Source organism: Aquarana catesbeiana, linkage group LG05, assembly GCF_042186555.1.
Source record: "Aquarana catesbeiana isolate 2022-GZ linkage group LG05, ASM4218655v1, whole genome shotgun sequence".
Classification (NCBI taxonomy): domain Eukaryota; kingdom Metazoa; phylum Chordata; class Amphibia; order Anura; family Ranidae; genus Aquarana; species Aquarana catesbeiana.
This window is the reverse complement of record NC_133328.1, coordinates 464518682-464536423: the sequence shown is the minus strand read 5'-3', so window position 1 is coordinate 464536423 and position 17742 is coordinate 464518682. Positions and strand designations below refer to the sequence as shown.

At 42.2% G+C, this 17742-nt stretch overlaps 1 protein-coding gene across 26 annotated transcripts in view; it reads right to left on the bottom strand.

Annotated features, from left to right (window-relative positions):
• The window catches only part of EPB41L3 (erythrocyte membrane protein band 4.1 like 3), a 291386-nt gene that overhangs the window by 78844 nt on the left and 194800 nt on the right, over positions 1-17742 (bottom strand). For all 26 annotated transcript variants that reach the window (XM_073631385.1, XM_073631386.1, XM_073631383.1 and 23 more), the window contains exon 8: positions 11373-11460. In XM_073631385.1, coding sequence (XP_073487486.1) covers positions 11373-11460 — 88 coding nt within the window. The remainder of the gene's footprint in view (positions 1-11372; positions 11461-17742) is intronic.

Below are 17742 nucleotides of genomic sequence, written 5' to 3'. Positions count from 1 at the left end.
TACAATGTAAAGTAGTGAGTATACAGCTTGTATAACAGGGTAAATTTGCTGTCCCCTCAAAATAACTCAACACACAGCCATTAATGTCTAAACTGCTGGCAACAAGAGTACACCCCTAAGAGAAAATGTCCAAATTGGGCCCAAAGTTTCAATATTTTGTGTGGCCACCATTATCTTCCAGTACTGCCTTAACCCTCTTGGGCAGGGAGCTCACCAGAGCTTCACAGGTTGCCACTGGAGTCCTCTTTCACTCCTCCACGGTGACTATCACGGAGCTGGTGGATGTTAGAGACCTTGCACTCCTCCACCTTTCGTTTGCGGATGCCCACAGATGCTCAATAGGGTTTAGGTCTGTAGACATGCTTGGCCAGTCCATCACCTTTACTCTCAGCTTCTTTAGCAAGGCAGTGGTCATCTTGGAGGAGTGTTTGGGGTTATGTAGGAATACTGCCCTGCGGCCCAGTCTTCGAGGGGAGGGGATCATGCTCTGCTTCAGTATGTGTCAGTACACGTTGGCATTCATGGTTCCCTCAATGAACTGTAGCTCCCCAGTGCCGGCAGCACTGATGCAGCCCCAGACCATGACACCCCCACCACCATGCTTGACTGTAGGCAAGGCACACTTGTCTTTGTACTCCTCACCTGGTTGCCGCCACACACACTTGACACCATCGGAACCAAATAAGTTTATCTTGGTCTCATCAGACCACAGGACATGGTTCCAGTAATCCATGTCCTTAGACTGCTTGTCTTTAAGCTGTTTGCAGGCTTTCTTGTGCATCATCTTTAGAAGAGGATCTGGGACAACAGCCATGCAGACCAATTTGATGCAGTGTGCAGCATATGGTCTGAGCACTGACAGGATGACCCCCCCCCCCCCCCCCCTTCAACCTCTGCAGCAATGCTGGCAGCACTTATTAGTCTATTTCCCAAAGACAACCTCTGGGCATGATGCAGAGCACGTGCACTCAACATCTTTGGTCGACCACGGCGAGGCCTGTTCTGAGTGGAACCTGTCCTGTTAAACTGCTGTATGGTCTTGGTCATCGTGCTGCAGCTCAGTTTCAGGGTCTTGGCAATCTTCTTATAGCTTAGGCCATCTTTATGTAGAGCAACAATTTTTTTTTATAGATCCTCAGAGTTCTTTGCTATAAGGTGCCATGTTGAACTTCCAGTGACCAGTAGGAGAGAGCGATAACACCAAATTTAACAAACCTGCTCCCCATTCAAACCTGAGACCTTGTAACACTAACCAGTCACATGACACCAGGGAGGGAAAATGGCTAATTGGGTGTACTCACTTTTGTTGCCAGCGGTTTAGACATCAATGGCTGTGTGTTATTTTGAAGGGACAGCAAATTTACACTGTTATACAAGCTGTACACTCACTACTTTACAGTGTAGCAAAGTGTCATTTCTTCAGTGTTGTCATATGAAAAGATATAATAAAATATTTACAAAAATGTGAGGGGTGTACTCACTTTTATGGGATACTGTATACCCTGTGAAGTAATTTGCCTCAGGTGATACACAGAGATTAAAACAAATCCTCCTACATAGGTTGTATCTATCTACAGTCGTTCAAAGTCCAGAAGCAGCAGACAGAAATGACACTTAGTGCTCTTAAATGAGACAAGTACACAGAGGGATATGCTTTGTCTGAGGTTTACAACCACTTTAAAAAGATAAAAAAACAAAAAAAAACAAGCCTTTAGAAACATTTTATAGTTTATATTGCTAGCTGTATCCCCATTGAGGAGATGCACACTCATGTTTTGTACTGATGGGACAAAGTGGAAGCAGATCTTTGTATAGCATCAGAACAAATTGTGAGTTAAATCTTCCAATGGTGATACATATTCTAATGACAACTGTGTATAGTGCGATTTCCCATTACTTTATAAGGATTTCCTCTTACTTCCTGCTGTGTCTAAAGGAGACAAAGTGAGGAGAAATATCCAAAACTGGGACACAGACTGCTATAAAAACCTGACAGAGAACCTATCCCTTCCCCACTCTTTATTAAAAGTTAGAAACATTTGGTCATTTGGTGGCATCTCTGAATAGGACAATCTGAACTCTGATCCTCAAGTTGCTAGATGATGGGGGCATGGTCAGCATCTAAGTAGATGGCCCCACAATAGAATGGTTTCTCCATGTTGTGCAGAGCCAAAGTACACAGTGGGGGTTTATATCACCCAGCACATTCAGCACAGCAAGTCCAGGACATGTCCAGAAAGCACAAAGAGCAGGGTAGACTAAACTTTTCCTCCCTCTGCTCCATCCCTTCAGCCAAGATAGCACCGGCTCCTCCACCAGCACAGAATGTCCCACAGTTACAGAGTGAATCGAAGAGAGGAGGAGAAATGAGGAGCATAGTCACCACTTGCACTCCAAAGGAGCAGCATTCCAGACATCATCTCCCTCCAACAGTCTTGTTAAAGGGAGAACCGGGATGACACCCTGGAGGATACATCAGCAGAGGTGAACCCACCTGCCCTACGCCTTAACAGTGACTGGGACTTACTGAACTCCACTGCTGCCCTTCCCACACATACTAGTACTAGGCACCACATTGAAAGAAATGCTTGTATCCCTCATAAGCTCTATTCAATTTGATCTCTCTCTTATTTTTGGTTCACCAATTTAAAGAGGAAGTCCGTGAAGTGGGTAACAGTTAGCCATATTTTATCAAAAATGGATGAATTTGCTACCACATTTAATTAACTGGTTCACACCCACAGTGATAGAGAAGACGATGTCGATTGGATTGAAGCCAAACTAGCAGACCTGGAAGAAAACGTTACGCCAGCTAATTTGAGAGAATATTTCACTAAACTACTATCCAATATCTTGATGTACCTCCTGCAGGGCTAATACTGGATCACATTTACAGACTGCCTAAACCAGCACATATACCCGTCAAAGCACCCAGAAACACACTAGTCCTTATCCATTTCTACTACGTTAAAGGCAAGCTCTTCCGGACAACTAGAAATTTGGAAGATATCCCTAAATAGCATGCTAGTTTAATGTTCTGTACTGATCAATCTCAGCACACTCTGCTAAAGCGGAAACACCAGTTAACCGTAAATAATTCCTTAGGTAACCATCAGATACCTTACAGATAGGGATACCCAGTGAACTGACTTGCATCTATGCAGTATATTTAAAACAAAGAATTCACAGACAGTAAATCTGAAAAAGGAAAAGGTGCAAAAAAGGTTAAAGTATGAGGCATAACTTAAAGCTTCTATACAAATATACAGAATTTTGAATGAATTTTGCCCTTCCCACCCCTCCACATTTTACGTGTACCTATTTCTGATGCTGTTGCTCGGGAAAAAGGATGTCTTTGTTCACTCTAGTCACTCCCACCATTTACCCATCTACAAATCTGCTCATGGGTTTGAACTCTGCCCATAATCCTTAATCCCTAAAAATAAGGTAGGCTAGCAGAGTACAGGCAAAAAAAGGTGCAGTCTGGTCAGTATGACAGACACAGTGGGGGTTATTTACTAAAGGCAAATCCACTTTGCACTGCAAGTGCAAACTACAAGTGCAAAGTGCACTTGGAAATGCAGTCGCTGTAGATCCAAGGGGGACATGCAAGGAAAAAAAAAAAAAACAGCATTTTAGCTTGCACATGATAATAAAATCAGCAGAGCTTCCCCTCATTTCAGATCTACCCCTCACATTTACAGCAAATGCATTAGTGTCATTTTATATGCTTAATGACAGTTTAAATATTATTTTCATGGCAGAAGGGGCTTGGGCTTGGTCCCAATGAGTAAGGGTCCAGCTTTACAGTAGCTGTGATCTTAGAGAGAACTGCTGCTATCTCATTCTAAAGAAAGTATGAGTAGCAATAGAAGAGGTCACCATAGTTCTCACGGATACTGTAATGAGCTTTTTGAGTAGCTCAATAACAGTTGCAATTGTTTTTTCCATACAGCATAATCTGCTTGATTCAGTTTCAGTCATATGTAAAATAAAGGTAAAGAAAATGCGAACTTTAAAGATTACCAGTTCTAGCACTGTTGACAAAAGGCCGTGCTATAAGGCATCACAAATGTTACTAAGGAATGCTTGAACCCAGTCTGTGACTCTTACCCTTACTGATTTTATCTGGAAGCCTCCACAAGCCTCATAGTTGTATTTGTAAAACTTTGCAATTGCACTTATACCAATTCAATACGTATATCAAGCATAATGAGAAATCCCCCCACATGAGTAACCAGATTCATAGTACTTCCTGTTCACACATTTAATGGAATCATAACAGGTCTAGCAAAAGACTTTCCACCATTCAAAAAGACTGCACTTGTTCACTGTGGAAAGGGATTGGGTTTTTTAATTAATATTCCCATGCCCTTAATGGGTAGAAGAATCTTCATTATTTCATATACTATCCCCTAAAACAAAATTAATAAAAACCATTAAAGATGAGCTCCGGCGTGTTCGCACACTCCGCGTGCAGAGCCCGCCAGGAAGTCGGCACAGCACTGCGCTAATCACAGGCAGTGAGACATTTCCTGATCTCTGCAGCCGCACATTAGGAAAAGGTCTCACTGCCTGTGATTAGCGCAGCACCGTGCTGACTTCCTGGCGGGATTGGCACTTGGAGTGTGCGAACACGCTGGAGCTCATCCTTAAAGTGGATGTAAACCCGAATTTTTTTTTTTTTTTTATATATCATACTGTAGAGTATAAGATTTCCTTATATTTGAGCCCAGTCTTGCCACACAGAGTTAATCCATCTCTGAGCAATCCTCTTTTATTGTTCAGTGAGATAAAACTTGACAAACTGAGAAATACTTTGTCAAATCCTCCCCCTTGCTGTGATTGACAGGTGATTTACATATCTCGTGCACTAGCCTAAGACACAGGCATTACTGTTTAGTTCCCACCCCCACTCCTTTCTTCAGCAGCTCTGCAAGGATTGGCTTTTCCACACCTCACCATGATTTGGCATGCTGAAGTCATGTGGTTACTTTCCTGTCTTTTCACTGGATGTTAGAGATCATAGCAGAAGTTTAGTGTAAGAAATACACAGGAGAAAATGCATATTGACAAGGGGAGTGTAGAGGTGGACGGGGAGTCTACTGACATCACGACTCCACCCACCAAGCTCCAGACAACAGACCCACCCACAGAATATGCAGTTTTTCTGCTCTCATAACAGACAGAGGGGAGACATTTGACAGGTAAAGATACATACAGGAGGCATGTATATCCTTATAGATAACCCCTATGGCAGTAGTTTAGAAAGGATGACATTGGGATTACATCCACTTTAAAAACCATAAGAAGGAAATCAGGAAGCATTAAAATGTTAAATGTGAATCCAGGTATACTACCTGCTGAACTGTTACAATAAGGAATATCATCTTGCTGGGCTGAGTGTGAAAACTCCTGAACGGACGCTTAGCTGTAATATTGTCTAGGCTTCCTATATTGCTGTGTCAAAGCAATTTTAGATTCCTGTCAGCTCTGCTTCATTTACTAAAGCCCATCCGCGCCAATCCACAAGAGTCAATGAAACTTATAACTTGAAATCATTTAGAAGACAAATAAGTATACCCGCTCTTGCTGGCCTGTTAGGTAAGCATTTTTGCTTTACGTATTCTTGAATTTCCTGAGATTTTATACCCTGGCACACCTACAGTAAGAGAATGTATCCTTACCAAGAAAGTAGGGACAGGGCACTGAGCAATAAAATAGCACAAAGTGCAGTAAGCCATAGCAGTTAATTGGATTTATATCAGATTAGGGAAAGCTGAGTTTGAATTGGTTGTTATGGTTTACTGTGCTGCGCTCTGTCTCAATGAATAAACCGGTATGCCCCTAAAGCTCAATTCATACCTGTACAAAACTTGACATATACTGGAATGTCTTTACACCTGCATGTTAGGTGCATCATTCTGGCAGGGCCAGATTTTTGCAAAGCCAAGGGGTGGCATGGCTGCCAGGGACAGCACACAGCTACCCATATATTGAGTGGCCCACAGTCAATAAAACATTTACAATAATAAGACAACGCAAGTGGAACTGCAAAAAACTGGAGATACGATCCCTTCCAATGCCATCATTGCTCAGAATGAATGTAGATTACAGTCAACTCCCCCAGTGGCAATAACTCATAGATCCTGAATGACACTTCCCTGTGCCATTCCTACTGGGTATTTTGCAGAGCAGATCCCCGCCCAGCATCACATGAATACATCACATTACCCACTAGATTCCCCTGCAGCAATCTTGCCTCCCTGGCTACAGATTCTGAAATAAGTATCAGACCGTCAAGATCGAGTGACCTGATTTTATAGTACCAAGTTTGTCTAAATGAAGACTTTTAATGCATGTTCTAGGGGTGTCTTTACTGAAATATGAGGTCAGTTTACAAACCTGAATGAATAAAAATTTGTATTCATTGAATGTTTTATGAAGTGGGTTGGTTGAATTTACAACTGTTATTTTAACGAATTCTGTGCAACGTTGCATGTACAAATCAAACAATTAAAACTATTGCACAGATTTTCACTAGTAGCAACTTCAAAAGGAGCCAATTTAGATGAAAATTAAATATTTCATGAGAAAAAATTTTTTAGTTGTTTTTATTTTAGTTGATAAATACTTAATCGGGGGACCTGATTTGCGTGGCCGACGGGCACGATCACATGCACGAGGATTTGTGTGTGTAAACACACAAATCCCTGCGCTGTCAGAGGAGAGGTGCCATATCGTTTCTTCCTACGAAGAAGAAAAAACGATATGGCTCCTCTCCTAGTCACTCACATCCCCACACAGTTAGAATATGCTGAGGGAACACACATTTAACCCCTTGATCGCCCCCAAGTGTTAACCCCTTCCCTGCCAGTGACATTTACACAGTAATCAGTGTATTTTTATAGCACTGATCGCTGTATAAACGCCAATGGTCCCAAAAAAAAAAAAAGTGTCAAAAGTCTCTGATCTGTCCGTTGCAATACTGCTAAAAACCGTAGATCACCGCCATTACTAGTAAAAATGAATAAAATAATAAAAATGCCATAAATTTTTCCCATAGTTTGCAGACGCTATAACTTTTGCACAAACCAATCAACACACGCTTATTACCAAAAATATGTCAAAGAATATATATTGGGCTAAACTGATTAAGAAATGTGTTTTTTTTTAAAAATAGAGCAAAAAATAAAAACCGCAGAGGTGATCAAATACCACCAAAAGAAAAACAATTTGTCAGAAAAAAAGGACGCAAATTTTGTTCGGTTACAATGTCGAAAGACTGCGTAATTGTCAGTTCAAGCATCGCTGTACCAAATCTTCCGGGGCTGAAGCGGTGAAAGGGTAACTTTCTGCCGATTTCAATGCACCAGATGCAGCACCTCTGAAGAGGCTGAAGTATCTTTAGGCAAACGGAGAACAGCAGCAGTGTGCAATCTGAGTGTAGTATATTACCTGATTTATTGTGGTGAAAAAACAAGTGGCAACTCACACTGTGACAGTTAAAATCAGGCTCATCACATAAGGGCTTCTGATGGACAGTCTCACAACAACAGGGAAAATCAGACCAAGATAGGAGTACTGGGTGGATGGGGGCACCAAACTAAGTGCAGCATTACTAGTACTGAGAAATACTTGTACATTAGTAACTCACATGGGAAGAAATGGCACTTTTTGTATGCAACCGTGAGCGGTTGGCTCATGCATCTGGGATGGGAAGTCTCTTCCTACAACTTGCAACCTGGGAAGTCCAAACTTTAGGCTGGATGACAGCTTAGATGAACAAGAGCTTGAGAAAGAGGCTTGGGCGAACTGGAGATGCATAGCTCCGCCCCTGACATCCAGATGACATCACTTCCAGTCTGCTCTGCATTCCACAAGAAGCTCTCTGTCATCTTGTTGTTTCCACTTCCTCATCCAAGCTGTCATCCAGTCTGACGTCTGAACTTTCCAGGTTACAAGTTGTAGGCAGAGGCTCCCCATCCCAACCGCTCACAATTTACAAAAAGTGCCATTTCTTTTCCCCATGTACTCATTTACAAGTATTTCTCACTACTTTTTGCTGCACTTAGTTTGGTGCCCCCTGGTGTGTTTGCTTGATCCTGCATGTGTATCCATCCACCCAGTACTCCTATCTTGGTCTGACATTCCCTGTTGTGAGACTGTCCATCGAAGCCCTCATTATGTGATGAGCCTGATTTTAACTGTCACAATGAGTTGCCATTTTTCTTTTCACCTCAATAAATTTGTTAATATACTACACTCAGACTGCTGCTATTATCAGCAACCTTTAGAAACCCTCCCAACATGGCTGAATTCCCAGGTGTTTTAACAGTCAAAAGCGTCAGGAGTATATGGCTAAACCCCTATCCACCCCCCTGCCTTCCCCACATTCCTATTGGCTCTAACTATAATAGGCCAAGATAATAGTCAATAGTAAATCAGTAGGAGGGAAGGTGCAGGCAAGCTTCAGACTATAAGGACATGTCACAGATTTGTCTGTCAGAACGACTGGGGATTCAGCGATGACTGTAAGGCTTGAGAAGCTGTTGCAGATACACCTGCACAGGTTTATAAACTTTATACCTGCATTTTTTTCCAGTTCATAACAGTATCTCTTTCACCCTTTTAGTAAACTGATCTATTAACTTTAATTATGTTTTAAGTCTTTATCATCATTTGCTTAGTATGCCTACAGAACACTAACAATGACAATACATATATCCCGTTTGCCCAAAAAGTGTAAAGCCTAGTACAAATAGGCCAAATGTCTGGGGGCATTGGTTGGTTCAGTAGAAATCAGCCAACATTCAGCCCATGTGTACGGCAGTCTGGACAGCTTCTGTCAAAGGGGCATGACCAAAAAAGGTCTGCCGACCAGCTCCCAAACTGCACTCTCAGCCAATGTCAGAACACAATAGCTCAGCAGGAGAGATCGCTGTACCAACGTTGGATTGTTAGTATAGCGGCACCGACCTGAGCTGTCAGTTTTGTAGTGTGTACGAGACTTTAGTGTGACAGACCCATACTCAAGAGGAGTATGTCCACCATATAAGCTTCCCTTGCCCAATACAGCACAATCCAAGATCCCTTAGCCCACCCAGTCACTTGTCGAGACATCAGTGTAGGGTAATAAGAAACATAAGACTGTTTATTCAAACACAGGCAAAAAGAGATATACGCTTAGGAGAAATCCCCTTTCTTTGCATAATGACACAGAACGGGGTAAATTACATTCAGTAACAAGAGAAACGGGTGTTCAGACTTTTCATCAGTAGACAGTCTTGTCAGCAGGCAGGGCTGTTGGAGAAATCTCCCCTCCCCTCTAGCAACTAATAGCTGACAGTGATTTAATTAACCCTCAAGCTAATCCACATAAGCATATACATCCAAGGGAGATCAAAACAATAGAACAATGGGATACAACAAAAAGCACATAACCCCTACCTCACCTCAAACTATCTAGCACTAGTCTGTGAGACACTCCTGCACTATTCTAGCAGTCTGAAAGGTGAAATTATTATCTTCATATATTTCTTGAGGGAGATTGTTCAGAAATATTACTGCCCCAAGTAAAAGAGCCCCTTCAACTTTCAACACAAACTACACATATAAAACCCAGGATAACAGGTGTAAAATGCAATGCTGAGCCCGGTGTTGTACTGGGAGTCTGGTTAGGACAGACCCGACTGGGGTTTTTGGTCACCCTGTGCCCCTAATAGACACATGGTAACTTACACATAAGAGGGCCCGGGGGAGCTGGAAAATGGGTTTCCAGAGCTCTAAAGTAAGCTGGGTTCCACGGTCCCCCCGCCCAAAGTGATGGAATGCAGTGGGGAGTTTCATTGTTATTCTAGACAACTCATATTACAGTAGATTATACCAAAGTCGATGTAAAAAAATTACAAATAAAAAAGGCAACACTTTTTCTCAAACACAGGACAAAAAGGGATAATGAAAAGTGTGGAGGTAACCGACAGTGAACTAATCAGAATTTTGTTAAAACAAGCCAGTACAATAAGAATTTTGGTTGGTTGCTATAGGTGGGTACTGTGCAGTGAAGTTAACACTTTTGTCCATGCATTTTTTTTCTTTTGTTTTTTTTACACAAGAATGTAAAATGTCTTTTTTTAAAGTCTTGCATCCAACACCAATAAAAGACAGACAATCATTTGGTAACCAGGTAACAAAATCTGGGAACAAATAGATTTAAGACAAGACTGAGTTTCCTTCCAATAAGTACAGAGATCACCGACTACTTCCCGACCGCCCACCATACATATACTGCGGCAGAGCGGCCCGGCTGTGCGAAACAACGCAACTGTGCGCTGTTCGCACTTCCTGGTCTGGGGCATGTGCGTGCCCACGGCGACCCGCTCCTGTGTTTGGACACAGCAATAACCAATCAGCGGGTCCCGCGGCCATGATGTAAACAAGGCAGACCCTCATTCTGTCACAGAGGAAGAGAGAGATCTGTGATTCCTACTAATCAGGAACACCAATCTCTTTGTCTAGTGTCAGTATTCCCCACACAATTAGAAAGCCTACATAGGGAACACATTTAACCCTTTGATTGCCCCTGATGTTAACCCCTTCCCTGCCAGTTTCTTTAGTACAGTGGCAGTGCATTTTTTAGCACTGATCACTGTATTGGTGTCACAGGTCCCCAAAAAGTGTCACTTAGTGTCCAACTTGTCCGCCGCAATGTCGCAAACCTGCTAAAAATCACTGATCGCCGCCATTACTAGTAAAAAATTATTTTTAAAAAGTCCCTAAATCTCTCCCATAGTTTGTAGATGCGATAACTTTTGCGCAAACCAATCAATATACGCCGATTGGGGTTTTTTTTTACCAAAAATATGTAGCGGAATACAAATTGGCCTAAAATGATGAAGAAATTTGATTCTTTTACATATTTTTATTGGATATGTTTTATAGCAAAAAGTAAAAAATATAATTTTTTTCTTTCAAATATGTTGCATTTTTTTGGCTTATAGCGCATAAAATAAAAACCACAGAGGTGATCAAATACCACCAAAAGAAAGCTCTATTTGTGGGAAAAAAGGACATTGATTTTGTTTGGTTACGTCGTCGCACGACTGCGCAATTGTTAAAGTAACGCAGTGCCGTATCGCAAAAAGTGGCCTGGTCATTAAGGGGGTAAATCCTTCCGGGGCTGAAGTAAAGACAAAATGAGTTATGGATTTAGGCATGGTATCGAATGCTCAACCTCCTGACACAGCACCTCTAGTTATCGTATGAGAAACAATAAATTTCCCTGCTCTTTGACCTCACAAGCCATAACGATCAGGACATCATTCATGGTACCCATTTTGATTACAAATATTTATATATGTTAATATTATCACCTTAGCATGATGTAGATCTACGCCATACATAGACAATTTTTTGGCATTTTCTAAGAAGTGCATTTCAGCTTCAGCAGGCGTCATTCCTCTGTGGATTAAAAAAAACAGTTACAATTCTATAGACAAATATGAATTTATCATTACCTTCATGCTTCACAACAAGGATTTCAGATAAGAAAACAAGATTAACAATTTGTCAATCACATAAAATAAGGCCAAAATGTTCTTGAGAATGTTCCTGCCTACATTACCGTGAAAGTAGCTTTTCAAGAAGATAAACAGTATATGTTCTCATGTGAATATTCTCATCTGAAAATTGATCCATGTGGTACACACCTATGCAGTTTGCTTTTGATCTGTTTCTACACTGCTTTTTGCTGTGCGTTAAGTACAGTATACAGTGCCCCAATAGCAAGGTATAGAAAACTTCTGCCTTTAGAACCACTCTCTTCCTGCCCGGGACTACATGTCCCATGAGACATTGCTCCTTGCACATTCACAAGTTCTCAGGCACTTACTGACATGTATGGATGATGTACTGAGCTGTATAAGTGCTGCACCTGATTCCTGATATGTAAACAAATAATGGGAAGATCGGATGAAAACAGACAGCATGTTCTTTCATCCGATCCGCTGGACGGATGACGAACGTATCGCCACCCATCTGTTTTGAGAGGATCTTGTCGGATCGGATGGAAAGCAGGCGTCAGCGGACACATCTTCGCTGACATCTGCCTGCCCATGTCAATGGGTGGCTCGCTTGGATCTGTGTGAAAAACGGACAGGCTTATCCGAGCTGGCCAATCATGTGAAAAGGGCCTTAGACCATACTTAAACAATGAAAAATGTCAACAATACCACTAAAATAAATAGAGAAACAATCTCCAGCTTTAAATATCAAAGAGATATTAAAAGGGGTTGTAAACCCTCATGTTTTTTTCACCTTAATGCATCCTAAGGTGAAAAAACTTGATACTGAGCAGCCCCCCGCCCCACCGTTTTACTCACCTGAGCCGTTCCTTCCCACGGCGGAAACGCGCTCTTTCTACCCGTTGTTTTGGCTCTTGATTGGATGAATAGGTTGACAGCAGCGCAGCCACTGGCTCCCGCTGCTGTCAATCAAATCCAAGGACACGGGCACGGGCACCAGGGCCGAGTCCAGCTTTCTGTGTGAATACACGCAGAAGCAGGCCTCGGGAGCTCACCCGCACGGGTGTCCACCAAGGAGAGTGCTTCTCCAACGTGGACACCCAGTGCGGGGAGGAGCTACCAGCGCCGAAGGGGTCCCCAGAAGAAGAGGATCGGGGCCACTCTGTGCAAAACGAACTGCACAGTGGTTGTAAGTATGACATGTTTGTTAATTTAAAAAATAAATAAGGGTTTACAACACCTTTGAAAATAAAAGCTAACATTATATTGCAGCTTACCAATTCTTAGATATGATCGCTGCATTCGTTTTCTTTTTTAGGCTCTCTCTTTCTTTCATTTTCACCTGGTAATCTGGCCAATAAGTCTGTCGTTTTTCAAAAGTACAAGCTGTCTTGCAGGTGTAGTTGTTAGAGACTAACCATTTAACACTGACATGGATGCACACAGTGATCAGCTTTTATTTATGTAAAACCTTTTTCCCCAAAGAATAAAAAAAAACTTGCTGTAACTGTAAAGTGTGAGCTGGAGTTTAGCTTCAAATTAGTGTATCTAAATCTGCTAGTACATCTAACACCCCCTCCTCCCAGACTGACAATGCTGGTGCCCTTTGCACCTTCATCCAGAATGGGGGGTACGCTAATACAGGAGGTGTGAGTTACTGGCCAGATCACTAGGTGAAAATAGAGTGAAAAAGGCCCAAAAAAAGAAAATTAATGTAGCCACCACATCTAATGAGTGGTAACCTGCAATATATTTTTGGATTTAATACTGCTTTAAGTAAGTTTCTTCACATTTGAGATCAGGTGTCAAAACGAGGCACAGCATTTTTTTTTTTTTTTAGGGTATTGGTCATATTACCCGTTGGCAAATAGCTCTATTGCAGGAATGCCCTGCTTACTGGTAATGTACAGAAATACTTCCTGATGCAGTCTTTAGTTGCTGTGGCGATTTGCTTTGCAACGGAGAAGGTCTGCTACCAAATTTAGTTTTGTGGATTGCTGAGATGGAGATAATATATTCCACTGTTCTTCAACTAAGACTGGGTTTGTGAGCCACGAAATAAAAAACCTATGGTTATCTACTTGTCTTCTTTTTTGGAAATTTGTTGCCTTTTTCCACAGATCTAGATAGGATGACATCAAATCCAGAACCATTATGTAGACTGCTTGGTTGGCACACCTTTAGAAAGATGCTTTTGGAGCCTGATGACCAGATAGACTCTAATTTAGAACATGTAAATTTCTCTTCTTCCTCTTTATTAAACAAGTCCCATTACAGTTTTTTACATTTTATTTTTTCTCCCAGAGGACCAAGTGCGCTTGACACTTTCTGATCAAAACCATTCCATTGGTTTCAATCACAAATTTGTCACAGCATGGTCGGACAATTCCCTTTCGCGTCTGACCTGATTATATATTATATATATATATATATATATATATATATATATATATATATATATATATATATATATACACACACACACACACACACACACACACACACACACACACACACACAGTATATAAACACTCACCGGTCACTTTATTAGGTACACCTGTTCAATTGATTGCCAATCAACCAATCACATGGCAGCAACTCAATGCATTTAGGAATCTAGTCATGGTGAAGACGACTTGCTGAAGTTCAATCCGAGCATCATAATGGGGAAGAAAGGGGTTAAAGTGACTTTGAATGTGGCATGGTGCTTGGTGCCAGATAGGCTGGTCTGAATATTTCAAAAACTGCTGCTCTACTGGGATTTTCACGCACAACCATCTATAGCAGGGATATGCAATTAGTGGACCTCCAGCTGTTGCAGAACTTCAAGTCCCATGAGACATAGCAAGACTCTGACAGCCACAAGCATGACACCCAGAGCCAGAGGTATGATGGGACTTGTAGTTTTGCAACAGCTGGAGGTCCGCTAATTGCATATCCCTGATCTATAGGGTTTACAGAAAATGGTCTGAAAAAGAGAAAATGTCCAGTGAGTGGCAGGTGTGTGGATGAAAATGCCTTGTTGATGTCAGAGGTCCGAGGAGAATGGGCAGACTGGTTTGAGGTGATAGAAAGGCAACAGTAGTTCAAATAACCACTTGTTACAACCAAGGTATACATAATACCATCTCTGAACACACAACACATTGAACCTTGAAGCAGATGGGCTACAGCAGCAGAAGACAACACCGTATGCCTGTCAGCTATCAACAGGAAACCAAGGCTACAATTCGCACAGGCTCACCAAAATTGGAGAATAAAAGTTTGGAAAAACATTGCCTGGTCTGATGAGTCTCAATTTCTGGTGTGACATTCAGATGGTAGGATCAGAATTTGGCATAATAAAAGAATGAATCCATCCTGCCTTGCATCAACGGTCCAGGCTGGTGGTGGTGTAATGGTGCGGGGGAGATTTTCTTGGCACACTTTGGACCCCTTAGTATCAATTGAGCATCATTTAAATGCCATGGCCTACCTGAGTATTGTTGATGACCATGTCCATCTCTTTAAGACTAGAGTGTACCCATCTTCTGATGACTACTTCCAGCAGGACAATACACCATGTAACAAAGTCAAAATAATTTCAAACTGGTTTCTTGAAACAGGACAATGAGTTAACTGCACTCCAATGGCCTCCACAGTCACCAGATCTCAATCCAATAGAGCACCTTTGGCATGGGGTGGAACAGGAGATACGCATCATGGATGTGCAGCCGACAAATCTGCAGCAACTGTGTGATGCCATTATGTCAATGTGGACCAAAACCTCTGAGGAATGTTTCCAACACCTTGTTGAATCTATGCCATGAAGAATTAAGGCAGTTTTGAAGACAAAAAGAGGTCCAACCTGGTACTAGCAAGGTGTACCTAATAAAGTGGCCGGGGAGTGTATGTAACATAGCCTGCATTGCTTTGTGATCTATCTGTGGCTGCATACAAAAAATACACAGCCCTGGTTGATGGATCACACAGTGCTGGGTGGTTTTTCACTTTTACGAATGAATATGCAGCGCTGCCTGACTGGGTTATACATGGAACCAGCCCGACATCACCAATCATTCATTCATAAAAGTGAATAATCACACAGCACTGTATGTATGAAAGGTAGCCTCAAATAGACACACAAAGCCACCGCTGTTAGACCCCTTTCACACCGAGGCGTTTTTCAGGCGCTTTAGCGCTAAAAATAGCACCTGTAAAGCACCTGAAAGAAGCCTCAGCTGCAAACCCAGTGTGAAAGCCCAAGTGCTTTCACACTGGGGCGCTGCGCTGGCAGGGCGACAGAAAAAGTCCTGCAAGCAGCTTCTTTGCATGTGAAAACAATGGGGCAGCCTTGCCATATTGTTTTCTACTAGTTAACTAGTTTTTGGCCACTAGAGGGGGTTAAAACCGCCCCGCTAGCGGCCAAATAGCTCCACTAAAACAACGGTAAAGCGGCGCTAAATATCGTCGCTTTACTGCTGACGCCCGGGGCGGCACAGTGTGAAAGGGCTCTTACAGTTACGAATGAACAATGAGTGCTGCCTGTTTATTCATTATAGTACAAGATCACTCAGAGCTCTTGTGACCTGTCTGCAGTTGCTTGTAAATATACAGGGCATCAGCAGATATATTTCACAGCTCTGCAGCGAGTGATCTTATACCATTATGAATAAACAAGCAGTGCTAATTGCTCATTCATAATAGTGATGGATCACTCAATTTAGAAAGGAGGTGGAGGTTCTGTATTGGCTGAGCTTGCCCCCACAGAATGCCCATAATTTGGGTTTCAGAATTGGGTGGGGCTACACCCAACATTAATAGGTGCATTTAGGGGACACCAATCAGAACAGGACCAAGTACTTATGCATTTGGTCCCCTGGGGAAATTGGAAAATTTAAAACTTTTTTCTTAAGTGTTCTTCTTTAAAGTAAAACTTTCCCATGATCTAACATTTAAGGTCCTCTTTTCAGGTTCCTTACATTCTTTAAGAAGAAGACCCTTAAGAGATGCCCTGTTTCTCCTGCAGACTTCTGTATATCTTAACCTTGAAAGCCAAAACTTTAGGGAGATGCACTAGAAATGATATTTTGATCACCCCAAACTAAGGCCTGGGCCCCAGGCCATTTCCCAAAGCCATTCTACCATACTAGGCTGCAACACCAGAAGATACCGCCACCAGGAATACACCACAGGCCAATCAAATCCCCAGAGGGAAAATGAGGAGGACAGGACTCACAGGCCAAGGTCTTCAGAGGCTGAACCTCACCACAGAAAAGGGGCCAAAATCCTGAAAAAAAGATGAAGGGCTTTCCTCTGACAAGAGTAGAAAAGCCATGCAGATTTGTATCAAGAGGGGGACTGCTGACCCAACAGTCACCTGGTAAAAACAACAAACAGTGCACTGGTCCTGGATGGTAAGAAACACAATCTAAAATTAGGGATGAGCAGGTTGGAGGCGCTTTTCACAGTTCTGTTTGTGCTTCATGTAGAGGGAAGAACCAGTTATCCCTGTCAGGCTGCTGTTCTTGAGGATGATTAATGGAAATTTTCTGCAGGGCAGGAATTCCTACTGCAAAATAGCGGTTCAATGCCTACTATGTGAAGGTGCCTGGGCATTCCTGGATCTACAGCCTCATAGCTTTATATATGCAGTGTGAGGTCTAAAGTTGGCTATAGATGTGTGTTTTTTGTTCAGTCAGCGATTTAACAAGTAAAAAAATGATCATCTAACAGATTTCTCAATGCACACAAAGGTTGATGGAGGAATCCCACTCCCCCTCCCCACATGGACTTTGTATTCAGATAGTGGAAACCCGCCGGTGTCAGAATACAGTGATCAGCAAAAGCTTTCCAACATGTCCTGTCGACAGAAGATGAGCAAACAACTGACTTCTGTAAAGCAGGAATGACCACACACTGATCAAAACGTGGCTGGTCCCTGCTAAACCAGCAAAATTTCAGTACATCTATTACTCTATTAGCTTGGACTGCTTCTCCCAGATGATTTATAAATGGCATTACTGTGCTGCTTATTGTTCTCCTTACTGGAGGGACTGACCTGAGTAAGCAAAACCTTGCCTCTCCCAAGATGGTCACCTTTCAAAACAAGGCAGGGTAATTCAGCAATGAAGAAAAATCAGCCAAAAAGGGGTCACGGGCAATAAATAGTATCAGTGATTAATCCTTTAAACTCTGGGTGCCTTTTTCATTTTAGAAACAGCTTCTAGAGTTACGTTCA